Source organism: Macaca fascicularis, chromosome 13, assembly GCF_037993035.2.
Source record: "Macaca fascicularis isolate 582-1 chromosome 13, T2T-MFA8v1.1".
Classification (NCBI taxonomy): Eukaryota; Metazoa; Chordata; class Mammalia; order Primates; family Cercopithecidae; genus Macaca; species Macaca fascicularis.
Genome location: NC_088387.1, coordinates 79,260,514 through 79,288,512, shown reverse-complemented (window position 1 = coordinate 79,288,512; position 27,999 = coordinate 79,260,514). Strand labels below are relative to the sequence as shown.

General features: G+C 48.6%; 1 protein-coding gene and 1 long non-coding RNA gene across 12 annotated transcripts; one reads left to right on the top strand and one right to left on the bottom strand.

The window, feature by feature from the left end:
* Position 1: 1 nt before the first annotated feature.
* On the bottom strand, positions 2–23,491 carry HAAO (3-hydroxyanthranilate 3,4-dioxygenase). 10 transcript variants are annotated; one of them, XM_065527142.1, is made up of 11 exons: positions 23,353–23,491; positions 19,743–19,863; positions 15,051–15,134; positions 14,570–14,676; positions 3,405–3,494; positions 3,056–3,099; positions 2,619–2,764; positions 777–845; positions 512–594; positions 323–431; positions 2–189 (listed from the first exon to the last, which is right to left on the bottom strand). In XM_065527142.1, the coding sequence occupies exons 1-10, from the start codon at positions 23,472–23,474 to the stop codon at positions 353–355; spliced, it is 945 nt and encodes a 314-aa protein (XP_065383214.1). In that variant the 5' UTR covers positions 23,475–23,491; the 3' UTR covers positions 2–189; positions 323–352. The 10 variants fall into 10 exon arrangements, with proteins under 10 accessions (XP_065383214.1, XP_005576069.2, XP_065383213.1 ...); XM_005576012.4 differs by having other exon boundaries at positions 19,743–19,821; XM_065527141.1 differs by having other exon boundaries at positions 2–431.
* Positions 22,702–27,979, top strand: LOC123568393 (uncharacterized). Of its 2 annotated transcripts, XR_012422444.1 has the most exons (5): positions 22,702–22,777; positions 23,117–23,284; positions 25,464–25,632; positions 25,962–26,083; positions 27,049–27,979. It is a non-coding gene; the product is annotated as an uncharacterized lncRNA (long non-coding RNA). The 2 variants fall into 2 exon arrangements; XR_010580486.2 differs by lacking the exon at positions 25,464–25,632.
* Positions 27,980–27,999: the final 20 nt, after the last annotated feature.

The following is a 27,999-nucleotide window of genomic DNA, read 5'->3' as shown; positions in this document are numbered from 1 at the left end:
GTGCGTTCACCAGGAAGCCTTTATTGAGGGCCTTCTTGGCGGGGAAGTGCTGCACTGAGTCTGCAGGGACAGAGGAATGGTCAGGAGCTGGGCCAGGAGTAGACCACCTGGCAAGACTGGCAAGGCAGTAGGCTGAGGCTGCCGGAGAAGACGGGGAGTTGCTGCCCGCTCAGGGGCGTGGCATCTGGGCTGAGAAAGGCAGGAGGGTGGGTGACGACAATGTCCAGGTCTGTGGGGGACACAGCAGCAGTACACAGGGAAGCAGTGGGGCTGGGAGAGTTGTTTGGCAGGGATGGCACTCGAGGGTGCTTGCAGGGCACACCTGTGGCTGCTTCAGGCCATGGCAACAGGGTCACCACAGGGGCTTCTTGCAGGCAGGGTCCTGGGTCACAGACAGGGCCACAGAGCCTTGTGTTCGCTCCCAGGCATACCTGTGGACAACACAGATGAGCAGGGCTCACACAGAGCTGGACCCTGAGGATCCCAGGGAAAAGCCTCCCCGTGTACTCACGAGGTCCCAGCTAGCACCAGGAGGCTGTCATCAGGGGCCAGGCTCAGGTGCCGTCCCCCCATTGTCACCACCGAGGAGCCCTCCTGGAGAAGAGGAGCAGGAGAATCAAATGGAGACTGTTGGGCCTCAACACCTGGGTGAATGTCTGAGTCTGCCTGGGCACCAAGGCCCCAAGAGTGGGCCCCGTGTGGGAGTCCCAGTCCCAGAAGTGGGCTGATGCCCTCCGGCAGGGGGTTCTGTGACCCTGTCCCTGGGCCCCACTTGCCAGCTGCCACAGCCACACGTCCACATTCTGTCTCAGGTCTTCGCTGCTGCCTTGCCCATAGGCGGTCACCTGGTGGGAGGTGAAACAGAAACTTCTGGTGCCTCTTCCCCCACATGGGAGATGGTCTTGAACCTGCCCCCAGACACCAGGCTTGCTTGGAGCAGGGTTGAGGCCCATAAAACAGCCCCATCACCATGTGCTGAGCAGAGACCAGGACTTGGAGAGGAGGGCTGCCTGGGCTGCAGGCCTCCCTGTGCCCGCCACTGCCAAAGGCAGGCATGTATTTGGGATCAAACATGCCTGCCTTTCACGTGCAGTGCACCCATGGTCCCTCTGATGTGTGCTCATGCGAAGGCATGCCCACCAGGGCACACCAGAGACACATTTACATCAGCTTCCCAGAGGGTGCGACCTCCCTTTCTCCGAGAGAGGTTTTGAGTTTGGCCTCAGGAGGCGGGAGGGACCAGGAGGGTGAGGCTGAGGCCTCTCTGACATGCACCAGCCTGGAAGCACGCAGCTGCTGTGCAGGGCCATGCTCCTGCTGCCCCGGAGAGGGCGCATATTCATTAATGTAAACTGAAGCAGGTAAGAGCAGCGTATGGCAGAGGTGGGGTGCAGGGCTGAGTGGCACTGCTGTGACATGTGCGCATGTTCTCGCAGCCCTGTGTAAGCTCAGGACGTCCCTGGTACCCAGGAGCAGCAGGCCGGGCCTCTACAGGAAGCCTGTGGCCATGAGCATCCCTGCACAGACTGACTCATTCAAAGCCCACGGGACGTGCCAGTGGCAAGCCGTAAAGCACAGGTGAACACAGGTCTCCCTGCACCACTCTTGCCCTCCCAGCCTCGTCCCCACACATGGTACAGAAACACCACTCTGGCCTGTCACTCCCTGCTTCAATACTTGGATGGAGCGCTGTTGTCTTTAGGACAAGTCCTCCCACCTTGCCTAACGCAGCAGACCTACCAGGACCTGGGCCCTGCCTGCTGCTCCACAGTCCACCAGTCACACTTGTACCCCCACTCCCCAGCCCTGCCTCTGGCTAACTTCAGCTACTCCCAGTGCCAGGCTGTTTCAAGCCTCAAACAGCTCATGCTCATGCTTCTCCCTCACCTACAATGCTCTCTCCACCTCCCTTTCTTTCTTTTACAAACTCCTACACTAGCTTTAAAATGCAATGTGCACATCACCTCCTCCGGGAAGCCTTCCTTGACTTCCCTTTCAGCCTAGATTCCTCCTTTATCCTTCTATAGCTTCCTATAGCTTTTCTATCAGATACTTTATCACGTGATTGTGGCAATTGTTGATTAACTTGTCCATCTCTTTAACAAACTATACATTCTTTAAGGTAGCACGTCTATCCTACTCTCCCACTAAAGCCTGAAACATAACAGGCATTTAATAAATGCGGAATGAAAGAAAGTCAGCCTTGTTTGAATCCCTCTCTCCACCCAACCCTCACTCCCAAACAACTCTCTCCCTTTTGGCTTCCAAGGCTGTGACTGGCTGAAGGCTCAGGAATTCCTAGCGAGGGGAAAACTGCAGACCCCCAGGAAGCTGCCAGTGAGTGCGGGAGCCTCCAACTCTGAAAGTGAATTCAGTTCTTAAAATTGCTTGGGACCATATAGCCTCCACAGACTTCGCCCGCAGCAAAGCCATCGCCCTCTGCGTCAGGGTGGGAGCACAAAGGCCTATGCTCATGTCTACAACCTCTGAAATGTGGCGTGTGTGTGTGTGTGTGTGTGTGAGTGTGTGTGTGAAAGAGAGAGAGAGGCAGTGAGAGACTGGTTCCCATTTTCCAGGGCTGCTGGGAGGATGCCCCGGATGTCCCAGGACTGCATTACCTGGGTCTCATAGGTGTCCCCAAACAGGCTGAGTGGCGCGCCTGCCTGCAGGTCCCTGCGGTGGCTGTCCAGCCAGGCCTCCAGGGACATGGGCTCCATGATGGATCGTGTGCTCAGAGGGAATGGTGGCTCCTTGAGAAGCTGGTCTGCACCCACAGCATGACTACAGTCGGTGTCCTCAGGACCCAGGACCCAGCCCACCCAGCCCCAGTGGGCTGAGTTCCCAGGGGCCCCAGGTCTCAATTGCCGGAACAGGCTCTGGATCCGGCTCAGTGATCAAGCAGCCATATAGGGGGTACCATTGGCTGCCGTCTTCTCAGTACCTTGAGAACTGGGCAGAATATTCACAAAGAGACTCCCCGGTCCCCTGGACCAAAACCCATCCTATTTTGGAAGAGGAGGGAGGGAAGGAGAAGGGCAGTTCCCAGCGGCCTCACCAGGGATGGGCTTTCCTGTTCTGTACTGCTCAGAGCTGAAGAACCTGCAGGGACGAACAGGGAGGAGCAGGAGTGGCGAGCACTCCCATTGGAGTGACCAGCGACACACACGTACACCATACTCACGGTCAGGTGCAGGAGCCACACACACTCATAGGGCCCTCACACAGCTGTGTGTTTGCCATCCTTTCCCTCCCAGCCCCGTGCTGCTGCTCCTCCCTCCCCCCAGCGGCACTGGGCTCTCTGGGCCAGGCTCCCCACCCTGGGAGGGGAGACTTTCTCCCAGGCCATCAGGTGCTGATGCAGAGCCCCAGGAAAGCAAGAGGCAGGGGCTGGGCTGGGCGCTCACTCCTGGATGATGGGGGCCAACTGCGTGCCGAGGTCCTTGCAGTAGAACCACTTCTCAAACAGAACGTCCATGGTGTCGCCCACATAGTACCTGCCAGGGCAGAGGACAGGCAACCCTGCTGTCCCCATCTGGGTGGCTTCAGGGCAGCCCCACTCAGGCCTGGCTCTGCTGCTGTCTGCTCCACCCGTGTTAGCACACCCTAGTGGTCATTGGTCACTTAACACCTTGCTCTTCAGAAGCACACGTGCGCCCCGAGAGGGGTACTATCCCCAGAATTCACACGGCTCTGTCCGGTTCCCAAAACTAGACCCAAACTAGTTCCCGAAACTCGACAAAGCAGATAGAAGTCTGAGGCTCAGAGAAGCTGAGCAATCTGGCAAGGATTACACAGCCTGTAAGTGGTGGAAGCAGGCCAGTCTCAAGACAATCTTAGAAACTTAGAGAGCTTCTAATCGCAGTGCTTTCTTTTTTCCCAAAGAGGAAGCTAAGGCTGAGCCTGAAACCAGGGCCAGTGGCTGGACACTCTGCTGGCCTGCAGTGCTGTAGGCCAGAGTGCACGGACACTTAAGAAACCAACATGGCTGAGCGCAGTGGCTCATGCCTGTAATCCCAGCACTTTGGGAGGCTGAGATGGGTAGATCACTTGAGGTCAGGAGTTCAAGACCAGCCTGGCCAACATGGTGAAACCCTGTCTCTACTTTAAAATAAATAAATAAATAAATAAATAAATAAATAAATAAATACAAAAAATAGCCAGGCATGGTGGCAGGGGCCTGTAATCCCAGCTACTTGGGAGGCCGAGGCAGGAGAATTACTTGAACCGGGAAGCGGAGGTTGCAGTGAGCTGAGATTGCACTGCTGCATTCCAGCCTGGGTGACAGAACAAGACTCTGTCTCAAAAGTAAATAAGTAAAAAAAAAAAAAAAAAAAGAAGAAGCCAACACGCAGAAGATGTCCCCCAGTTAAGGGGTTCTTCTCCTGTCAGCGTCATGATTGCCTTTGAGAGTTGGAGCAAAGCTTTGAACTCTTTTCTGGGGTAAGGCCCACATACATGTATGTATAGCCTTCAGTAGACCCCTACAGCCCACCCCAGCCCCCAGCCTGGCTCAGTGAGCTCCTCCCCTGGCCTGAGGAGCGCCTGGCAGGCTGGGATGGGCCCCAGGTCCCTGTGTGTGCTGCACATGGTGGGTGCCAGGAACGCCTGTTGACTGAATGCCTAATGCCCAAACCCAGCTCCTGGGCCCAGGCCAGCTCTGTCTGCTCTTAAAAGGGATGTGGTCCTGCTGATGGGAGATGCTTTACAGACACACAGTGCATCCACCCACCTGGCAGCCTAAATCCTATCCTGGCCCCGGAAAGCTTCATAACTGGATGGTAGTGCCCTCCGGGAACTGCCTTTGGAGTGGCATTTTAATGTTGAATCCCTGGCTTTTATTAAAGGTCAAAAGCAGCCAGATGAAATGTGTTATTGAATTTGCTATAAAATGATATTGAGGACACCATCCTCTCCATCAGACTCCCTATATTAAAGTCCCTTGGGACAGATTTTTTCTAGAAGATAAGACCATGTCTGTCTCTACAACAGACTGTTACACAGTGAATGATTATGTAGCCATTGTGTTTTTTGAAAAGATTTAATAGTGTAAGAAATACTTGGCTGAATGTGGTGGCTCACAACTGTAATCCCAGCACTTTGGGAGGCCGAGGTGGGTGGATCACCTGAGGTTGGCAGTTCGAGACCAGCCTGACCAACACAGTGAAACCTCGTCTCTACTAAAAATACAAAAATTAGCCAGACGTGGTGGTGCATGTTTGTAATCCCAGCTACTCAGGAGGCTGAGGCAGGAGAATTGCTTGAACCCGGGAGGCGGAGGTTGCAATGAGCCGAGATTGTGCCATTGCACTCCAGTCTGGCGACAGAGTGAGTCTCCATCTCCAAAAAAAAAAAGAAATACTCATGAGTTTCTTTTAGGTAAAAAAAGATATAGCTATGCATAGAAATAAGACAAGACAGAAGTTTAGGTTTCATTGGTGACATGACAATTTTTTTGTTTTCCCTTTTTTATTATTTTGTTTTCTTGAGATATAATTCACATACCATCAAATTTATCCTTTTAGTAACAAGTAATTTTAATTTTGTTCACTTCACATTCCTGTACTTTTCCAGATTTTGAGAATGAATGTGTATGACTTTGATAATCAGAAAAACAACAAGTATTTTTAAAATGCCTATTATACAAGACATGTGGGCCATAGTATCCTGATCCTGGTAACCTGACGGGAAACTTGAAATTTTTTTTAGTTAAAAAATACAACAAACAATGATAACACCACTGCATTCCAGCGTGGGTGACAGAGTGAGTCCCCTTATCAAAAAAAAAAAAAAAAAAAAAAGAGAGAAACAAAACCAACCAAACAAAACACTGTTGAGCTTCTGGAAAATCTCTATTTCCCTGAGCAATAGGTTACTTCCTCCTTTCAGAGGAAAGGAACTGGATGACTGGTCAGAACCAAATGAGAACCCTGGCTGTGGAATCAGAATGTCGACAGCAGGGCCTGTGTTCTTCCCCTCTTTGGTGTTGACTCCCACTTCTCTTTATACTGTCCTGGCCCTAACTCTGTATTTCTCTATAATGCCAGATCTAGCAAGTAACGCGTTAACAACTTTAACTTCTTTGTAATGATAACAGCACCTCCCCCATAGGATCGTTGGGAAGACTCAATGAATAAATACATGCAAAGTCCTTAGCCAGGCATCTGGCACATAGCAAGTGCCATCCAGATGTCAGTGTGTGTTGTGGAATGAGCTGGGGTAGAGAAACTAGCTGAGGGAGGCACTGGCCGTGACTCTAAACTCTGGGGGGAAGCAGCAGTTCTGGCTGCACTGGGGGAGGTGGGTGTGACTTTGGAACCCCTCTGGCCCGCTTTCCACATCCCACCCCTCCCAGAAGACCGTGTGAAAGGAAAATATCTTGGGTCCCTGAAATCACTAAACTAAAGGGAAATGTCAAGCTGAGAACTGCTTAGGGCAAACCTGCCCCCCATACTTTTTTTTTTTTGAGACGGAGTGTCGCTCTGTCGCCCAGGCTGGAATGCAGTGGCGTGATCTTGGCTCACCCCCAACACACACACACACAAAGAGCCGGGCACAGTGGCTCACACCTGTGATCCCAGCACTTTGGGAGGCAGAGGCAGGCAGAATATGAAGTCAGGAATTCCAGACCAGCCTGGCCAGCATGGTGAAACCCCGTCTTTACTAATAATACAAAAATTAGCTGGGCGCAGTGGCACGCACCTGTAATCCCAGCTATTCAGGAGGCTGAGGCAGGAGAATTGCTTGAACCCGGGAGGTGGAGGTTGCAGTGAGCCGAGATTGCACCACTGCACTTCAGCCTGGGTGATAGAGCAAGACTGTGTCATGGAAAAAAAAAAAAAAAAAAAAAAAAGCTGGTCTGGTGGGGGGAGAAAAAAGGCCAGCAAAAGGAGAAAAAAAAAGATGAAAGATTTTTTATTTTGACTGCTAAGGGGCTTGATTTACATAACAAGGCCACCTTTTGCTAACCAGGCAAAACTGAAAGAGCAATGGCTGTACTTCTGAAACAGCAGCATTTGTTTTCCTGCTGAAATACAGTAATGAGATTTAAAAAGATTTTTTTAAAAGAGCTCAATGGTTAAAAATCAGCTTAATTAAAAGCTAACATCCAAGGGGTGTGTGTGTGTGTGTGTGTGTGTGTTTTAACCTTCATGTTTTTGTTTTTGTTTTTCTCCTAGGACTTTGTCTTTTTTCTTGAGCAAAAGTTTTTTTCTTCTAGTTGACCGAATTCTGTTTTCTTCATTTACTTCTGCTGTCTCTCCTTTCTCTTGCACCCTCTGCTGCATGAGGGACCTAAAATAGTTTATAGTAGCCTGCGGTTTCTTAAAGAAAATGAAGAAGGCACTAGACTCCTTTTAGGGGAGAAACCTGTTTTTCCTTATCAAGAATGTAAAAAGATATATTGGTCTCAACTCTTAAACTGCTTACTTTTATATTGTTATCTGGATTTTTTTTTTTTTTTTTTTTTTTTTACTAAAATAGTTATTGTAACTCAGGTTACTCTTACTCTTGAGTTTTTAAGGAAGAGTGTGGTTTTATTGCTTCTGGGCCTTTGACTAAGATCAAGTGTGGAAGAGTGTGGTTTAGACACTTAGAAATGTCTTTGTTTAAAAAAACCTTTTTTTAAGTGCACTGTAAAAGCATCATGTGGTCTAAGCTCATAATAATTCTCCCTTTTTGGAGACCCAGGATTCAGTGTGGGCTTTGCTCAGAGCTCAGAGATCCAGTTAAAAGATAGGTAGTCCCAATCTAAATAAAATTGGTCTCCTTATACAATCCTATGATAGATTTCTATAATTTTATGTTTGACTTGGCATCCATCTTTTTTTTTTTTTTGACAGAGTTTCGCTCTTGTTGCCCAGGCTGGAATACAATGGCATGATCTCGGCTCACTGCAACCTCTGCCTCCCGGGTTCAAGCGATTCTCCTGCTCAGCTTCCCTAGTAGCTGGGATTACAGGTATGTGCCACCATGCCTGGCTAATTTTGTATTTTTAGTAGAGATGGGGTTTCTCCGTGTTGGTCAGGCTGGTCTCAAACTCCCGACCTCAGATGATCTGCCTGCCTCTGCCTCCCAAAGTGCTGGGGTTATAGGCATGAACCACCATGCCCAGCCAGCATCCATCTTTAATCTCCCTCTAGCACTATCAGACTTATTCTCTCTGTACCTTATGATGTAAATTTTGCTATTTGATTTTTCACCTGAGTTGTTTCCTTTTTTTTTTTTTTAATTGAAACGGATTCTCACTCTGTCACCCAGGCTGGCGTGCAGTGGCGTGATCTTGGCTCACTGCAGCCTCTGCCTCTTGGGTTCAAGCAATTCTCTGCCTCAGCCTCCTGAATAGCTGGGATTGCAGGCATTCTCCACCATGCCCGGATAATTTTTTTGTATTTTTAGTAGAGATGGGGTTTCACCATCTTGGCCAGGTTGGTATTGAACTCCTGACCTCGTGATCCACCCACCTCGGCTTCCCAAAGTGTTGGGATTACAGGCGTGAGCCACTGCATCTGGTGAGTTGTTTCCTTTAATATGCAACTTTAAGGCTATTTAGCTGACAACTGCCTGTGGTTGTAAAACAGGTTATCAAGAATCTGAAAGTCTGGCTGGGCATGGTGGCTCACACCTTAATCCTAGCGCTTTGGGAGGCCGAGGTGGGTTGATCACCTAAGGTCAGGGGTTTGATACCAGCCTGGCCAATATGGTGAAATCCTGTCTCTACTAAAAATACAAAAAATTAGCTGGGCGTGGTTGTGGGCACCTGTAATCCCAGCTACTTGGGAGGCTGAAGCAGGCGTATCACTTGAACTTGAGAGGCGGAGGTCGCGGTGAGCCAAGATTGTGCCACTGCACTCCAGGTCGGGTGATAGCGCAAGTCTCTATCACAAAAAAACAAAAAAAAAGAAAAAAGAAAAAAGAATCTGAAAGTCTAAGATAGAAAAAAAAAGTTGTTATGAATCTATAAGATGTACTTCTATTAGCATGCCTAAAACATCTATGTATGTGTTGTATACACAATGTTTCACTGCTGAAAATATAAAAAGGGGCTCTAATTAACTAAACTAAATTCCTCTCAAAGTTAGTTCAGCCTATACCCAGAAATGAACAAGGAGAGCTTGGAGGTTAGAAGCAAGATGGAATCATTTAGGTCAAATCATTTTCACTGTCTCAGTTCTAATTTTGCAATGGTGGTTCTATAACTTTAAATAATGACTATCACAATTTTTACAAATAATCTAAGTAAATGATTAAAATAAAATAATTATGTAAATGCAATAGGATAAATACTTGTAGACAACCTTGTCATAATTTAGAATCTAAAGTTAAATTAAATAGTAGACATTTCATTATTTGGGTACTTTCCAATAAAAATATATTTTTAGGAAAACATTCTTTCTAAAAAAAGGTGCGTCCTTTTAAAAAAAAGTGAACCATTTTGTCTAATTTAAGGCTTATTTATAGGTCATGTATAAAACAAGAGAAAAGGAACCAGGAAATAAAAGAGATGTAAAGAAAGTTATAAAAACAAAGAAGTTTTTTTGTGGTAAGAAAGCTTAAAGAGAAATAATTTCATATGAGAAAGACTCTCGTACAGTAAATTTAGTTGTAGAGTAAAATGACTGGTTGTTGAAGAAGGAGGGATGTTCAGGACAAACCAGAAAGTCCAAGCATAGCATGAATGGTCTGTGTAAGTCACAATAAGAGGACTTATTTTTTTAAAAAACCCAAAAACTTTTATATGATCAAGTTGTCACATTATTATTAAGTTTGGGTTGCTTAGGAAAAAAAAATGAGATTAAATTTTTTCAAAAGTTAAGGTTATTACATTTGTGTATCTCTCTGTACGTGCTTTTAATGTCCTTGTGACATTAAGTTACAGGGCTTTGACTCCTGGGTCTAAAAAGGACACCAGGTCCTGCTAATTTTTTTTTTTTTTTGACCGGAGTCTCGCACTGTTGCCCAGGCTAGAGTACAGTGGCGTGATCTTGGCTTACTGCAACCCTCCACCTCCTGGGTTCAAGCAATTCTTCTGCCTCAGCCTCCTGAGTAGCTGGGATTACAGGTGCCTGTCACCATGCCCAGCTAATTTTTTGTAGTTTTAGTAGAGATGGCATTTTGCCATGTTGGCCAGGCTGGTCTCAAACTCCTGACCTCATGATTCGCCCACCTCAGCCTCCCAAAGTGCTGGGATTACAGGTGTGAGTCACCGTGCCCGACCAAGTCCTGCTAAATTTTAGACACTGACATCAATTAAAGCCCCATCTTCAGGCCCAGTAGAAGATGCCAATCAAAATAAACTGCATTCCTGAAACACAGGGACAGAAATTAAAACTATTCAACTCCTTAAGGCCCAGGGACTATCATGGAAGAGATGGGCATGGGAGATTGTAAGGACCAATTTTGAGAGATAAAATAAGTTCAGTTTCTTGCCAGGTGCGGTGGTGGCTCATGCCTGTAATTCCAGCACTTTGGGAGGCCAGGGTGGGTGGATCAAGTGAGGTCAGGAGTTTGAGACCAGCTTGACCAACATGGTGACAGCTCGTCTCTACTAAAAATACAAAATTAGCCAGGCATGGTGGCACATGTCTGTAATCCCAGCTACTTGGGAGACTGAGGCAGGAGAATCACTTTAACCTAGGAGGTGGAGGTTGCAGTTAGCCAAGATCACACCATTGCACTCTAGCCTGGGCAACAATAGCAAATTCCATCTCAAATAAATAAATAAATAAGTTCAGTTTATCTATAAATTAGTCATTAATGTCAAAGGTACACTGATGCAAGACCAGCATATGGGCCCCTGTGTCAGATTTAAAAAGTTTTCTTGAAGCATTAACTGACTCCTAAGTAAAGGTTATGAAAGGTTTATGGAAATTATATCTTACCGTCAAGATATAATTTTTAAAACTATAGTTAATTGGGTTCATGCTATTTTTTTGTTTGTTTGTTTTGAGACACAGTCTCACTGTCGCCCAGGCTGGAGTGCAGTGGCGCGACCTTGGCTCACTGCAAACTCCGTCTCCTGGGTTCAAGTAGTTCTCCTGCCTCAGCCTCCTAAGTAGCTGAGATTACAGGTGCACACCACCATGCCCAGCTAATTTTTGTATTTTTGGTAGAGACAGGATTTCACCATGTTGGTCAGCCTGGTCTCGAACTCCTGACCTTGTGATCCCCCTGCCTCAGCCTCCCAAAGTGCTGGGATTACAAGTGTGAGCCACCATGCCTGGCTTCATGCTATTTTTATTAGAGCTTATTGTTTGGAACAGTAAGTCTCTTCTCAAAGAATGAAGGTTTTCATTTCTTTGAAATCCTCGAGTTATTACTTTGGTTAAATGAATGATCCTATATTGTGATATCAAGAGTTTTAAACCTTTGATATTTGACAAACTTTCCAAAATCAAATGATAAATTATATCTTTTTCTGACCTAATTAATCTGTTAAGATATTGGGTTCCCTAATGTCCAAAACTGACATAGTTATTTGGTATAAAAAAGCATTGTCAAATATGAAATGGTGTTTGGTTTTCTTTGGGCTGTATTTGTATAAATATATTATTGGTATGCATTCCAAAATTATGGGAAACTCCTATAATCCTGATAAAACTTAGTGCACATAATCAGTAATAATCATAATTGTATTAAATTATTGTGTGCCACAGAAGTAACAAATTTCCTTGCCAACTGTGTCTTTGACTATGGCTGCCTTAAAACTTTTTGTCATTCACAGACAATGGTCCTGTTTTGGTTCTCTTTAGGAGGTGGCTTTAAAATCAGCTCTAGAACTCAGGTGCTCGTTTTTTTGTTTTTGTTTTTGTTTTTTGATGGAGTCTCACTCTGTTGCCAGACTGGAGTGCAGTGGCACAATCTCGGCTCACTGCAACCTCTGCCTCCTGGGTTCAAGCAATTCTCCTGCCTCAGCCTCCCGAGTAGCTGGGAGTACAGGTGCACACCACCACACCCAGCTAATTTTTGTACTTTTAGTAGAGACGGGTTTTCAACATGTTGGCCAGAATGGTATTGATCTCTTGACCTTGTTATCCGCCTGCCTCGGACTCCCAAAGTGCTGGGATTACAGGCGTGAGCCCCCGTGTCCAGAGAACACAGGTGTTCTTAAATGCAGGTTTCTGATAACTTTGGAGATAGTGACATTAGAATAGAGAAGAAAAACTTTCAGGACTCTTATGGAGGGCTGAAATGTTCATGAATATCAAGCATAACAGGAGTAAACTATGTAAACTGAACTCATAGAAGACTAAAGCAATCTTTTTTACTTTTGCTTTAAATGTTGCTGATCCTTTGTTTTGTTTTTTCAGAGTCAAGGAAACTTTTTTTTTGAGCTATTGACAGTTTTAAACAATTTATTATACTCCCATGAACAAAATTTGGAGCATATTTTTTTCTCTCTACCTGATTTCTCCAGAATTTGGAAGCTATTTGTGAGTATTCTTAACTTACGGCAATACAGTTATGTGCATAAGTGCAGTAAGAATCTGTTTTCATTTTGCAACAGGACGTAATTGGAGAAACTGGTTATTTTATTAAGGCTTTGACTGGAATGGTGTGCTTTCCTTTAAGGAATGAAGCTTGGTTTATGGAACCAATAAAGACCCCTTAGGGAAACTGGCCTCATACCTTCCCTGTATAGGGTTCCTGACCTCTGATAAGTAAAGGCCCTGTCTCTGGTGACAGGCCCAAAAGCCCCAAGTTTACCTTGGAACCTCAAGAAGATCACCCAACTCATAGGTATTTAATAGCACATATCCATGGCTAGGCTTGGCTTTAAAAATAGCTCTTATCTGAGATTCCTTCTATGGAAAAAAGTTCCATCAAAGTCAATTTAAAAGCCTATGTAAAAAATAATTATTCTTGGCCAGGTGTGGTGGCTCAAGCCTGTAATCCTAGTACTTTGGGAGGCCGAGGCAGATGGGTCACCTGAGGTCAGGAGTTCAAGACCAGCCTGGCCAACATGGTGAAACCCCATCACTACTAAAAATACAAAACATTAGCCAAGTGTGGTGGCGGGTGCCTGTAATCCCAGCTACTCAGGAGGCTAAGGCAGGAGAATCACTTGAATTCAGGGGGTAGGGGTTGCAGTGAGCTGAGATCGTGCCATTGCACTCTAGCCTGGGCAACAAGAGCAAAACTCTGTCTCAAAAAAAAAAATTATTCTTGCTGCACTGTATACAAATAATTAGGCCAAGTATAATAAAGCAAATCAGTCCTACCATGATTTGTCTTTAAAATGGGAAACTGGAGAGAGAAAAATTATGTTTTGAAAACTATAGTATACCTGTTGTTAGATTCTAGTCTTGCCTAATGTTTCTCAATTTTTATTATTTTTCTACGATTTGGACTGAATTCTAATTTTTCTTGACTACAAGTTTTCAAAATAATGTTTTCAATTTTTTTACTCTTTTTTTGTTTGTTTTTCCTAACTTGGAGTCACTGAAAGGTGAGTTGTGCTTTCTTAAAGCCCTGAAAACTGAAGCCAGACAACTTAAACTTCAGAAGAAAATATCAGCAACCTATTTACATACCTAAACCACTCTCATACCTGCCTACTGATGTGTGAACTTCAGAGCAATGTGGCCTATATCGATTTTCCAGGATTGCTCTTTCGTTGGTTGTTGTTTTTCTTCCTTCCTCCCCATATTTTCTCCTTGTAAGACATGAGACTTAACAACTTTCTAAAACTGAACTTCCCTAATAACTTGGGATCTACCCGTCTAGGAATAAACCATCCTAGCCATGAGAGATCAGACAAAACCTGGGACCAGAGACTCAATTTCTTCTAAAATGCTTTCTCCAAAAGATTTTTAAAAAGAAAAGGGGGAAATGTGAAAGGAAAATATCTTGGGCCCCCAAAATCACTAGGTAAAGGGAAATGTCAAGGTAGGAACTGCTTAGGACAAACCGGCCCCCCATTCTACACAAAATCACCCCTCTGCTCACAAATGCATATCTGATTGCCTTCTTTGAAGAGGCTAATCAGAAACTCAAAATAATGTAACCATTTGTCTCTTATCTACCTGTGACCTGGAAGCCCCCTTCCCACTTTCAGTCTTCTCACCTTTGCTTCCAGTTGTCTCACCTTTCCAGATGGAACCAATGTTTATCTTACATATGTTGATTGGTGTCTCATGTCTCCCTAAAATGTATAAAACCAAGCTGTGCTCTGACCACTTTGGGTACATGTTGTCAGGACCTCCTGAGGCTGTGTCATGGGCACATGTCCTCAACCTTGGCAGAATAAACTTTTAAATTAACTGAGACCTGTCTCGAATTTTCAGGGTTCACAACCTCATGCAGAAAGCACAGATTCTGATTCCAGCCAAAGGTCATCAGGCTGAGTGGGCTTCCAGGGGGTCACAGAGAACAGAATCCACCCCACCCTATCTCTCCACCATCAGCCAACAAAGACAGGATCTCCACTGCCTCTGCTGTGAAGCCCTCCTGCCCACTCAGTGGCCAGGACATGCTTTCTTGAGTCTATCTAGGATCCTTTCAGCTGCAGTTTGGAGCTGTGCTCCTTTGCTGTTTGCCCTTTCTCTGCCCCAGCCCCCCAGACAGAATTTACCTAAGACCATCTAGCTCGGTCTCCAGCCGCCTTCGCTCAACCACCAGCCCCACGGTGTTGGCAAACCTCTGTGGTGAGTGGGGCACCCTGGCAGGCAGGAGGAATATCTGCAGTGGTAGAGATAAGGTGCGCAGTGAGGCCACTGTCCCTCACGGAGACCTTAGCGCCCCCAACATCCTGGGCACCCGCAGCTGACCCCTGGGCAGCAGAGTGGTACTGCTTGTCCACCCTGGGCCCTCTTCTCTGCCCAGCCTCTACACCTGGGAACCAGAGGGAATGTTGGACTGTGCTGAGGATGGAGCAGCCTGGAAGAGGGAGGATGGGGTGGCCTGGAAGAGGGAGGATGGGGAAGGGAAGGGGCAGGTTGGCAGCTGGGGTGTGGGAGAGCAGGAAAAGGTAGGGAAGATAAGACCTCAGCCAGGGCCAGGATTCCAGCTGTGGCTGCCTTTCTCTTCCCCACCCTGCTGGGATCTGGCCTCACCTCTCCCTGCCGAATGACCACATCCCGGTGTTTGCCTTGCTCCAGGACTCGGAGAACCATGTCTCCCTCCAGCTGGTAAAATACCTGTGGGACAGGAGAGAGGCTTGGACCCTCCCCACTTTCTCTTCCAGGTCCTTGGCCACTGCCCAGGCCCTGAATTCTGACTGGGAAACCTGAGAACTTTCTGAAGGCCTCGGAGTTGATGGGCAGCTCTGTCACTTCTGTCCCGAGGCCCGTCTCCCCGGTGCATACCATGGAGTGCTGGGGACACACGGGATCATGTCTTGGACATGCAAGTGATGATCAGAGTACCCAGGATGCAACGGTGGTTACCTGGCTGGCGGGCAGGAGCTGGATGAAATGCTCACTGGGGAAGTGAATGAGACAGCAGTCAGGTAGGGGACCCACCCATTTACTGTGTGCCAGGAGCTGTGCCAGGCACTTTCCCACCAGAAACCTCACAGCAAAGCCTCCAAAGGTATCATTAACCCCATTCAGCAGAAAACAAAGAAAGAAAACCAAGGCTCAGAGGGTAAAGCAGCTGGCCTAAGGTCACATAGCTGGTTACTCTCCAGCCGGAGCCGCAGCTTGGACCCAAGGCTGTATGTGGCTCTGGAGCCTCTGGCCAGGGTGACGCCTTGGCAGCAGGTGGGGCTGTGGAGGTTGCTGGCAGCCTGGGATGAGTTAGGTGCTGTGGGGGATGGGAGTATGTGCCTCTTGTACGCTCCCGGGCCGGGGGGGCGGGGGCTCCTACTGCATTTTTCCGATTTCATCCTAAGTCCCTAATTTACTGAGATCACCCCATGGAATTGGGAGGAAGAGGAGGAGGCAGACCGGTTTTCTCCCCACCCGTCACACATTGCCTAGTGTTAAAAGCCCCAGCCAAATAGCTGAAGGAATGTTATCAACAGCGTCTACTCAGAGAAACCAAGCTGACCTGGAGGGACCTAGAGAGATGTGGCTCTGCAGTCTGCCACTAGGCACAAATAGTCACCACCCTTCTGAAGGGCAACTTGGCCATGGGCGTGAAGTGCCTTGGCAGTTTACACCCCTGGAGGGACTGTGGGGTTTCTTGGGATGCAGGACCCTCAGTGCTAAAACTGGGAAAGTTCTGGGTGAATCCAGATAGCTGGTTACCGTACAACCTTGACCTCAGTAATTCCACCTCAGGAATGAGACCTCAGTTCATCAGAGACATACCTGCCTAGTGGTGTACGTTCAAGGCTGTTTTTAATGCAGTGCATAGTTAAAAGCCCTCAGCTCTGCCAGGGTGCTCTGTGCCCTTGGTCAATTCAGTTAGCCTTTCTGTACCTTGGTTTCCTCATCTACAAAATGACAGTTATCTACTCAAAATGGAGGTGTGAAGATGCCAGGGATGCTTTACACATATGTGCTCAGCACATAGTAAGTGCTCAATGAGCCTCTAGCTATTAGTATTGACGATGGTAAGAATGACAAAAGTAATGCTAATATAATTATGGGGAAATGTAAATATTTGATGGTAGATTCAAAATATGGAACATTATGCAGCCATTAAAAACTATGTTTTTGAATAGCTGTTAATAAAAAGGGAAAATGGAAAATGCTAAAGTTATGTTAAAGATTCAAAACTATACCCAGCAGGGTTTTAGTTTGTAGCAATACACATATAACAGAGGCAGCCTGTTCACAGCGGCCCTCTGCGTGGTGGGATTATGAATGAGGTAAGGATTTTTCTGTCTATATTTCTCATATTTTCTACAAGGAACAATATTTACTTTCCTTATTAAAAACAACCCTTAGGCCGGATGTGGTGGCTTATGCCTGTAATCCCAGCACTTTGGGAGATGGGAGGATCACTTGAGGCCAGGAGTGGAGACCATTCTGGGCAACATGGTGACACCCCATCTCTACAAAAACTAGAAAAAATTAGCTAAGTATGGTGATGTCTGCCTGTAGTCCCAGGGACTTGGGAGGCTGAGGTGGGAGGATTGCTTCCCCGAAGTCGTGGCTGCAGTGAGCTATGACTGCACCACTGTACTCCAGCCTGGGTGACAGAGTGAGACCCCATCTCTAAAAAACAAAAACAAACACGAACAAACAGAAATCCCATACACATTATTTCATACAAATAATAAGAAACCTACCAGGTTCTCTTCTAGGGAGCATTTCAGTATGCTCTCCTCCCTCACTCTCCAAGCTGGGAGGAAGCCTGTGTGAGAGTGTGAGAGTGTGTGTGTGTGTGTGTGTGTGTGTGTGTGTGTGTGTCTAGGGTCCTTTCACAGTGAGGGAGGGGAGGAGGGGCAAAGGAAAAGTTGGCAGGAAAAGTTGGGAGAGGGGAGTCTGGAGTGACCCTCTGGGCCAGATATAAACCCTTACAAGGCAGGCTACACGGTATTTTCTCTATTTTCTTGCTCTTGTTCCCTGCTCAGAGGCCTTCCCTGTGATGAGGGGCAGGCCTGGCCTGGAGCAGAGGTACAGATCACTGAACAGCAGAAAATCCCGAACAGCTGTGGGCAATCCTAAAGGAATTATGCTCAGTTTGGAAGTAAATGATGTTTGGGGGCCTGGGGCAGGCTAGAAGATTAACTGTACTGGCTCAGGCAGCTAATGAATAGAATCTGGCTTTCTGACCTGGAAAGGCCTTTCAGGCAGGCCAGGCGAGAGGTGTAGAGGAACCATGCATATCAAGCACCAACTCTGCACCAGGCTCTGTGCTCATACTCTATGCACATTGAATTCTTCCATCAGACAGGGGCCATTGTCCCCATATGCTTATGGAAACAGGCTTGGATTGGTGATGTGATGTGCTCTGTCCAAGATCCCGGGGTTAGTAAGCAGCAGAGAATTCCCCCAATGCAAGTTCATCTGCTTCTGGCCCCCCTGCACCTGCACACTCCAAGACAGGAGTGAGGTAGGTGGAGTATAGGTGGTAGGTCGCGCTGGGGACTGGGGAGCTGGGTCAGGGAGCTGGAGGTACCCTGACCGCTATTGCAGAGGCAGAGCTCGGCGAGGAGGAAAATGGGGTTTGGTAAGAGGTGTGATTTGAACCTAGGTCTGAGCGACTCCCCTTTTCTCACTATTCAGGAGGAGCCCGGACCCTGAGTTACACTGCTTCCATAGCACAGCCTGGAGTTTTCCCAGGCTCCAGCTGGGTGAGGATAAGCAGGGACAGAGAGGAGGCTGACCCTTAGCCCTGAGGCTGCGCAAGTGCTGCACCACCCTGCCACCAAAACCTCAGCAGGGTGGGACCAAGCCCTGTCACAAGCCCACCTCCAGCCAGATTCCTCCCAGACACCTGGGTGTCCCTTCAGAGTGAGGACACCTGTGCTGGCCAGGCCTCCTCATCGCTCAGCTGCCATCTGAGTCAGGGAATGCGCTGCTGGCCAGGCCCCTCAGGGGACACCCAGCCAACTGAGCTTGGAGAAACCATGGGATGGGCATGGGGCAGAGGCAGCAGGGGGGGAGAAGGGAAGCAAAGACAGAGGGAGACAGGAGAGGTGGGTGCTGTGAACAGGGCTGACAGAGAAGGCCGAAGTCTCTGGAAGACTCCACAGTCAGCTGTGCCTCCCATACCATAGCCACGCCAGGTCTACCCACCTCCTCAGTATAGTTTTAGATTTTCCTATTGACTTTTTCCACCAAGGAAACGGTCTCCAGTGAGGTGTGTTTGTGAGAAGGGGGTGGCCAGGAGAGGTGCAGGGCCCCTGGAGCGTGAGAGGTGAAGGGTTGGCTGGTTCTGCTGGCCCGGGGCCCATCATTCCTCCGCACAGCCTTGCGTGTCCCAGTGCACACATGAGGTGCTCAACAAATATTTGTTGAACAAGTGATTCTCCCATGCTCACTACAGTCCCTGGCTGTGGCCTGGATGCCCTCAGTGGGGACAGAGGCTGTTGATCAAGCTGGACTCTGGATCTTGAACCCCCAGAATCAGGCTCCCTGAGAGGACGGGGAGCCCTCTACTGATCCTTTCCCACCAGAGGAGATTCTGTGTCTCTTCTGAAGGGGACACACCTTTCTCTTTAAATTTTGCTTTTGTTTATTTATTTTGGGGTAGGTAGTAGAGAAGCACAGTCCAAACTTCAAGGTGCAAAAGGTGATTCAAGGCAAATTCCCCCTCCCACCTGCCCCAGCCACAAGCCACGAATGGGTTTTGCAACCTCTAGTTAAGGGAGGGCCACCCAGCCCCAACTCCTCCTTCAGCTCCAGACACACCCTACCATGCCTACCCCTTAGCCACTAGCTCCTCCTCCCTCAGCCCCTCCCACTCCCTCCGCCACCCACTCAGCCCAGGCCTCACTCACGCTATTTTTGCACTTTGCCCCTGTCTGCAGGGGAGGATCTTATTTTGGAGACCAATTGAATCTGTCAAGTTTGTGGGGAGGGGACCAGGACATCCCCCCGAACATGGCCAGACCCTATATCCAAGGGGAGGATGCCCCACAGCTAAAGCCTCTGTCACCCGCAGGGTGTGGGCTGTTTCCCGGGGTTCCCCCAGCAAAGGTGCTGGCTGTGGAGGTGTCACTGCCTGCCCACCAGCTTGGAGGGAGCAGTCATGCCCTATGATTTCAGCTGTGCCCCCTCCACTCATCAGCCACATGTCCACCCCTCTCCAGTCCATCATCTCTGGGCCTCGAGTGGGAAGCGCCCCCTCCCCCCAGGGCCAGGCTCCTTGCACACAGGCCTAGATCTAGGGAGACCAGTTAAACCTACCTCTTCACCCTCTTCGATGTGATAGTCCTTCCTGGTATTGGGGCCTCCAACGAACATGACTTTGAGCTGCTCCTGGTGCCTGCAATGCGCGCAAAGTAGGGGAGACGTTCTAAACCATCTCCTACGAGTGAAGAGAGCAGGGGTCCTTTGGGGGCCAGGAGGGAGCCTGAGGGCCCCTGGGAGAAGGAGCAGGACTGTTTTGGCCTCACTGTCCCTGTCCCCCAACTCTCATCCCCAGTTCATGCCTGCGTGCATCTAAGCGTCTATGTGTCTGGGATGGTGTCTGTGTGACTGTCCCTGTTTGTGTGTCCCCCCACATCCTCTGACCCAACAAGGGGAATGACATGGTGGTGAATCTATGGCTTTATCAACCAGGATCCTGGGCTGTGATCAAGATCTCAAATTACAGGAGAGTAGCAAATTGGAGGCCCCTTCCCAGGATGAGGCAGTGTAGGGGCAAAACGACCTTGACCTGCCACTCACCCGTGCTGTCTGACTACGGGATCCTGCACTCTGCCCTGGCTGGAGGCATGGCTTCGTGGGTGCAGGAGACTATAACGTCTAGCAGGGGCCTCAGGCAGTGTCAAGTCAGTGTGGCATGTATTTACAAGTATAGGCCCTGGGGCACATTACTAACCTTATCTGTAAAATAGAGGAACAGTTCTTACCTCACAGAGTTTAAACAGAATACATGAATATTTGGAAGCTCTCAGAATGATGCTTAGCATGTAGTAAGCACTATTTAAGTATTTGATAAAATAAAGAAACCCGGCCGGGCATGGTGGCTCATGCCTATAATCCCAGCACTTTGAGAGGCAGAGGTGGGTGGATTGCTTGAGGCCACTAGCCTGGCCAAAATGGTGAAACCCCGTCTCTACTACAAATACAAAAATTAGCCAGGGCTGGCAGTGGGCACCTGTAATCCCAGCTACCTGGGAGGCTGAGGCACGAGAATCGCTTGAACCTGAGAGGTGGAGGTTGCAGTGAGCTGAGATCGCGCTACTGCACTCCAGCCTGGGTAACAGAGGGAGACTCTGTCTTAAATAAATAAATAAATAAATAAATAAATAAACTCAATACAGCCCTCTCATTTTACAGCCAATTTAGCCCGCCAAGAGAGGGTCACATAGCCAGGGGACGACCGAACCCGAGCCAGGTCCCAGGCTCCTTGACTCCCACGCGGGCACTGGGTCTGTGGGGCATCTAGTCAGCTGTTTAGAACAAAAGGGTGCCCAAACTCCTCAGTCTTTCTGCTGTTGGTGTGGTGTTACCTTTTTGTGGGAAAAATACCTCAGCACCTCCTGAGAACAGCCCGCCCCACCTGCACAGCAGGTGGATGAATCAGCAGCAGAATGTGTCTGGGTGCGGCTTCCGGGTTTTCTTAGGTGGCCCTGCCACAGAGGGCAGGGGTGAGGGCTTTCCTCTGGGAGGGGAGGTGCCGGGTCTGGGACCATTTGTACACACAGGGCACAGCATTCTAGAGGCTGCCTGCATGGATGATAATGGTGTGGATGGCAGGGGAGGGGCTATGGGGGAGGTCTGAGCCCCCAGACTAGACTGGCAGGTCCTTTCTGAGTGTCCTCTCCTGTGGGCTGCTTTCCAGCCCAGCTGGGAGGCATGGAGACAAGACGGAAGGGCCAGTCTCTTTCCTTTTGCTTCCCTTTTGGGAGGCCGGGCCCAATAAGCCAGAAACACACGTGTCGACCTGATGTTTGAAAAGGTGGATGAGGTCGCAGGGCAGGAGGAGGCTGTCATGAACAGTCCATGCTTAAAGAACTTAAAGCTGCATAGAGCTTCAAGGAAGGGAGAGAAGCTACAAGGAACTTGACTGGGGAAGGGTATGCATGGGAGAGCTGGGTGCAGAGGCTCTGAGACTAGAAGCACTGGGGGTGACCTTGGGAAACGATGTTGAGAAGGCTGGACCAGGAGGGTGGACCAGCCGTGGAGTCTGGTCTTGGTCTAAGGGGTGCTGGGGAACCTGGAAAGTTGTTTTTTAAAATCAACTTCACTGAGGTGTAATTTAGATATACACAGACAATTCTTAAACAACTCCACTCAAGAACTCTTTCAACCCATCAGTCAGGATGCACAAACCAGACCTGCCCCTCCTCTGCCCAGAACCCTCAAGCAGCTTCTCACCTTGCTTAGGGGTATTATGGGCTGAATAGGAACCCCCCCGGTCAAATTTATATGTTGAAGTCCTAACACCCAGTACTGCAGAATGTGACCTTATTTGGAAATAGGGTCCTTGAGATGTAGTTAGGTTAGGATGAGGTCATCCTGGAGTAGGGTGAGCCCCTGATGCAATATGTCTGGTGTTCTTTTAAAAGACGAAAATTTGGACACAGACACACACAAGAGGAGATCGCCTTGTGAAGACGAAGGTGGAGGTGGGTGTGGTGCAGCAGAAGCAAGAATACCAATGAGGCCATCAAACCACCGAATGCTAGCGAGAGTCCTGGGCAGATGGACGTGAGACCTCAGGGAGCGATGGGAGGACGGAGAGGGAGCGACCACAGACGGGGATGAAGTGGTGGAAGGAGGCAAAGACGATGCTACATCTTTGATTGGGGTGGGCAACAACAGTGGTCGAAGAGATCTTTGGGGAGCTATTGACTGTTGGCCATGTGGTATCGCATGGTAACCAAGAGTGAGCGTGGACTCTGGAGTCGAACTGCTCCATGGGTTGTCTGGAGCCTATCCCACAGGTGCTCTGTGACACTAGAAAATTACTTACGAAAATCCCCCCTCATGGCGCTACCGTGAGAATGAGATGAGATGATGTAAAAACACTCGGCATAGTCCTGGGCCTGCTGTTTGGTTTGAGGTGCCACCCTACTGACCATGTCGTGTGGACACAGCAAAAATGAGGAATGTGAACCTTGATCTAGCCGGCATATGAGGCCCTGCCATGGAACTGGGGGGGTGAGGGAGGTGACCGTGCCACAGGGGAGGGCCTGAGAGGTCTGCCTGAAAAAGATGGCAGCTGGACGGCCAACCCTGTTGGGTGCTGCAGGCAGAGGCTACTGGCAGAGGTAGCCTAGGGAGGGTCTGCTGTGGTGTGTATGTGTGTGTGTGTGTGTGTGTGTGTATTCGTGCACACCTGCAAAGAGGGGCTCTGGAAAGAGCAAGAAATCAAGATCTTCCCAAAGGAGCGGATTCTCTGCCTTCCCCTTTGCCTGTGGCTTCTGGCACAGGGTTGGGGTGTATGATTTGGCTGCCCCCAGGCCTACATTCTAGTGCAATTCTGGGGCCTTGAAAACCACCCTCCCCACACTTTTGAGTTTTCCCAAAATGCACAGTGTTACTTGGGTTGGAGTATTGTTTCTCAGCCCCGGAAGGAGGGGTGCACCTTGTCATCTCATCTCCCACAGCCTCAGACCCAGCTCAGCCTTCTTCAGAAGTCAAGACCACAGTCACCAGAAAGAGGAACAGACTGATGTGGTGGAACCGGAACAGCCTGTCTCCATCTTCCCCCAAGAACCAAGAGATTGAAGCCGCACTTCTGCAGGCTTTTGGGTCCAGGAACTCGGAGCTGCAAGGTGAGGGCGCAGATGGAGGAGGGGGAGGAAGCAAGGGCAGCGGGAGGCCATGGGGGTGCCGGACTCACATGAGCTTGTTGCAGACGGGGGGCTGGAAGGAGCCCCGGTTCTCCTCCACCCAGGCCCTCACTCCCACGCGGCGCTCCATGACTGTCCCGGGCGCCTCCTCGCAGCACTGTCCTCCCGCCATCGGAGGCCCCTGGCTCCGCCCAGTCGCTTTTTTAACCAGAATCCCAAGCTCACGAGGCGGAGCAAACCCCCGCGACCCCGCGGTGGGAGCTTGGGGCCGGCAGACTTTGGCCCCTGGTGGACTTTGGTGTGAGCCCGCCGCCCTCCGCGCCACCCCAGACCCTGGCGAGTGCGGCGGCCGCAGCGCTGGGGGAACGGCGGCCCGTGCCCCCTGCTTCTCCGCGGGGCAGGGGCTCGGTCTCCGCCACCGTCCCGGGGGCGCCCCACACACTCGCGCCTGCGGTGGGGCCTGCTCCCGGCGGAGGACACAGAATCCAGACCCTTCCTGGGCGCTTGTCCCCAGACGTTCCTTCCCTCTACGCCCCGGGGGGAACCCCAGGGAAGGTCCCCAGAAATACTACAGTGGGGAGATCGCGGGTTGGAAGTCCCAGCGCCTGAGAACACGGTGCTGGCTCTGGGCTCAAGATTTGGCTTTCCCATCTGGAAAAGGGGAATGACTGCCCGGCCACTCAGGGCTGCCGCGCGCACCCAGCGGGAAGCCGCACGGTGGTCCCCGCAGGCCCCGATTCAGGGTGAGCCCCAGACCCGCTGCCTGGGGCCGGCAGACTCCGCCGCGGGCTCGGCGAGGGGAGCGGTGCAGGCGCCGAGCTGCGGAGTCCAGGCTCAGGGCAGGACCGCGACCCCTCCCCACCCGAGGCCCAGCAGAGCGGCCGCTGTCCTCCGTTCAGTGTCGCAGTGGACCCCGAGCCCCGTGCTGAATTCCTTAGGTGTCTTAGGAATATACTCAGCTCGCACGCAGCTATGGGAGGAATTTGGCAGATGTGGACACTGGCCTCAGTGTCCTAGCCCTCGGGAATCTGGAGGTGTTAATGATGTCCCTGTATGAGAGACTCTAACAGTTATCCTGGGTGTGAGGGGCTAGGGCGCTGGGCGTGGACGTGCAGGTGTGAGGAAAGAGAAACCTGCGCGGGTGTGGAGGATGGAGAAGCCTGCCTTTCTGCAGGACTCAGAATTCTTAGGAAGATTGGAGGAAGTAGAGTGGGAGCTGGGAGGTAGGGGAGGAGGAAAAGGGCTCAGGCCCCTGACACCAGAATCCAGACTATAGAGTTTAAGAAACGAAACGCCTCCAAATCCTGCCCTCACAGCCCGCCTGGCGTGGGCTGGCTTTCTCAGCATCCCAGACATAAAGACTCCTCTGGTGCAACTCAAAATCAAAACCCAGACAGATAGGAAGCCGAATTTCCCCCTGAGACCTTCTCATTTCCTCTCTGCCGCTCTTTTTTTGTTTTTTCTTTCATTTTTCTCTCTCTTTTTTAAAAGTTATTTATCTAGCACAGTTTTAGCTGAGCATTTCCTTCTAGAATATCGTTTTGCACCCAAATAACTCACACCACCTTCTTTATTTTTCTCACCTATAAGTAATCAGAGGAGACGTAAACAATGACACATGAAGCACTGAGGATCTGAGATGTGTTAAGTTTGCTTTGAGTGTTAGTTAAATGGAGGGATGGGGTGAGTGGGTGGATGAAGGCATCAACGAATTCACACAAAAAGGAGAAAAATTGATTTCAGCCCAACAGCTGTTCTGTTACCATAGTGCAAAGGAAAGAATGATAGGTACTCTGTATTTTAACTGATGTGATCAAATAATGTGAATAATTAATGCCACAAGTAGAATTTTGGGGGTCTGAAATATCCCGAGTAACCCTCTACACAAGCTAAATGACTGCTATGTTATCACTATCAAATATGCCCTCTGATTTGTGCTGTGTAGTGCAAATACCATGGCCGGTCTACCGAATTGGCAGGCCTCTTGGCTCAGGCACCATTGGACTCCAATGTTCAGAAAACGGACAGTTGCCATGTTGTGAGTATTCTGGCATTGTTGAATTGGAACCATCTGGAATCCTTCTGAATACTGACTGTTGGACCCCTTGTAGTTTCTGGAATTTACCTGCCTCTAGGATCCACCTCTCTCCTCTGCACACAGGAGTTCATCTGCACTAAAGGATCAGAAGCAAATAGAATCTACCCTGGGATCCAAGCTCAAAGGATCTGGCCTGCTTGCTGGTGTCTTGCCCTGGCCTCCCCTGGGTGGTGTTTGCCTGCCCAGGTCACTGAGACCAGCAGATCCTTCCAGGCTTTGCTGAACCTGGCTGGTAATAATGACCTGACCCTTCAATTCTTCCATACACTGAACTAGTTGCTCCAGTGAATCCCTTTCCTGGCCCACCTTGTTTTGTTTCTGCCTTTCTGTCTTTCCCACTTTCTCACCCTTTCATAGAATTCAGCAACTATTTTAAAACAAATAGCTTTATATGAACAAAAGGGCTAGATCATGAACTGCACTGGTTATTTGGAAATCTAGGTTCTGGTCCTGCTACCCCTTTAACTTGAGTTATTTACAAGTCTGTTTAAAAGTATCTAGACTGGTTTGTTTTTTGTTTGGCTATTATTTTGTTTTTCATTTCTTTTTTTTTTTTTTCAGACCGAGTCTCGCTCTGTGGTCCAGGCTGGAGTGCAGTGGTGCGAACTCGGCTCACTGTAAGATCTGCCTCCCAGGTTCAGGCCATTCTCCTGTCTCAACCTCCTGAGTAGCTGGGACTACAGGTACCCACCACCACACCCGGCTAATTTTTGTATTTTTAGTAGAGACGGGGTTTCACTGTGTTAGCCAGGATGGTCTCGATCTCCTGACCTCGTGATCCACCCGCCTCGGCCTCCCACAAAGTGCTGGGATTACAGGCGTGAGCCACCGTGCCTGGCTTTTGTTTTTCATTTCTAATTGTATTGCATTGTGGTAAGAGAAGATGGTCTGTGTTGTATTATTTTTGGGTGGGGAGATGTGTTAAGATTTCCTTTGCAGCTTAGCTTATGGTCAATTTTTGTGAATGTGTATATTCTGCTTAGAATGTAGTTCTGAATATTTATATTAGGTCAAGCTATTGTGTTGATCTTTATTTTTTATTTACTCAAATTTACTGATCTTTATTTACTCAAATAGTCTTGATCTTTATTTTTAAAAGTGCTTAATATTTTAGTTTCCAAGAGAGATATGTTAAAGTGTAACGCTGTGATTTTTTTTGGGTTAATTTCTCCTTTTTTTTTGAGACTGGGTCTACTCTGTGCCTAGGCTGGAGTGCAGTGGTGCGATCTTAGCCTCAACCTCTCTGGGCTCATGTGATCCTCCTGCCTGTCCTCACTATAGCTGGGACTACAGGCTCACATCACCACACCTGGCTACTTTTTGTATTTTTTTTTTTTTTTTTTTGGTAGAGATGGGGTTTCACCGTGTTGCCCAGGCTGGTCTCGGACTCCTGGGCTCAAGCAATCCTCCCTGTAATCACAAAGTGCTGGGATCACAGTTGCGAGCCACTGTGCCTAGCCTCTCCTTATTCTTTAACAGCTTTTGCTTTACATATTCTGAATGTATGTCATTAGATGAAAACATGCTCACGAGTATTTTATCTTCTTGTTGTAGTGTTTCTTTTACCTCTAAGAAATATTTCCTCTTAGTTTCTTTTCACCTTGACTTCAAGTTTGATACTAATATTCCTATACCCACTTTGTGTTAGTATTTTCCAGATATAGTAAGTTGACCAAAAAGATGACACAATAACTCCTTCCCTTCCTGAATCCATACCCCTTGCCATGTGACTTTGCCACTGTTCTAATAAGATGTGAATTCCACTTCCTCATATGTTGAATCATGGTTGGCATTGTGACTTGTGAATACAGAAGGCAGCAGAACTAATGCTATGGGACATCTGAGTCTAGTCCTCACCAGGTCTCCCAGCTGCTGATCTCATCACCTGGAACGCTGCTCCCACCATGTGCAGAAGCCTGGGTTAGTGTCCTGGAGGATGAGAGACCATGTGGAGGGCAAGGTTGACCAACAGCCTGCACCAGCCATGTAAGACCATCTGAGATGACTGTAGCTGCATGAGTGACCCCAGGGGAGACATGCAGAGACGTGTCCAGCTGTCTTACTTGTTACTTTAAGCCATTCAGTTTTTTCTAAGATAAAAAAGTTAGTTTATCTAGGCAGAAATAGTATGTAAATAATTATACAAGTAGTACGTGGATTTGACCAAAACCTTGAAGCTGATGTGCAGTGAGCTAAAATTTGGAAAATGCTTAATGAGAGAATGGCCTAAAGAGCTATTCGGTACTCTGAATTCCCCAAAGGCAAGGACCAATATTTACCCACCTCTGATATCTCCCCTGGAACCTTACACAGTACCTGGAACACAATGGACTCTCTACAAATACCAAATTGGGAATTAACTCTTACTATAAACACTGGGCGTCAGCCCTGGTTCTTCCGGGCTCCAGAACTAACATATGAGTAGATTTCTCCAGGTAGATAGGAGTGAAGTAAACCCCAAAGAATCAGGAACTAGAGCTAAGTAAAGAATAAACCCCAAGAAACTTTGAGTAAAAAAGGATACTATTTGCACATTGCATATTGGAAAACAAGTAGAAAGTCCAAAAACAAAATAAAAACTTACAGCAAGAAGAAAAAA

Coding starts and splice junctions, on each gene's coding strand:
- HAAO (XM_065527141.1), bottom strand. CDS start 23,474: ATGGCGGGAGGACAGTGCTGCGAGGAGGCGCCCGGGACAGTCATGGAG. Junction 15,135..19,742: donor ACATCGAAGAGGGTGAAGAG/GTAGGTTTAACT, acceptor CCTGTCCCACAG/GTATTTTACCAGCTGGAGGG. Junction 846..2,618: donor GGGACACCTATGAGACCCAG/GTAATGCAGTCC, acceptor ACCTCCCACCAG/GTGACCGCCTATGGGCAAGG.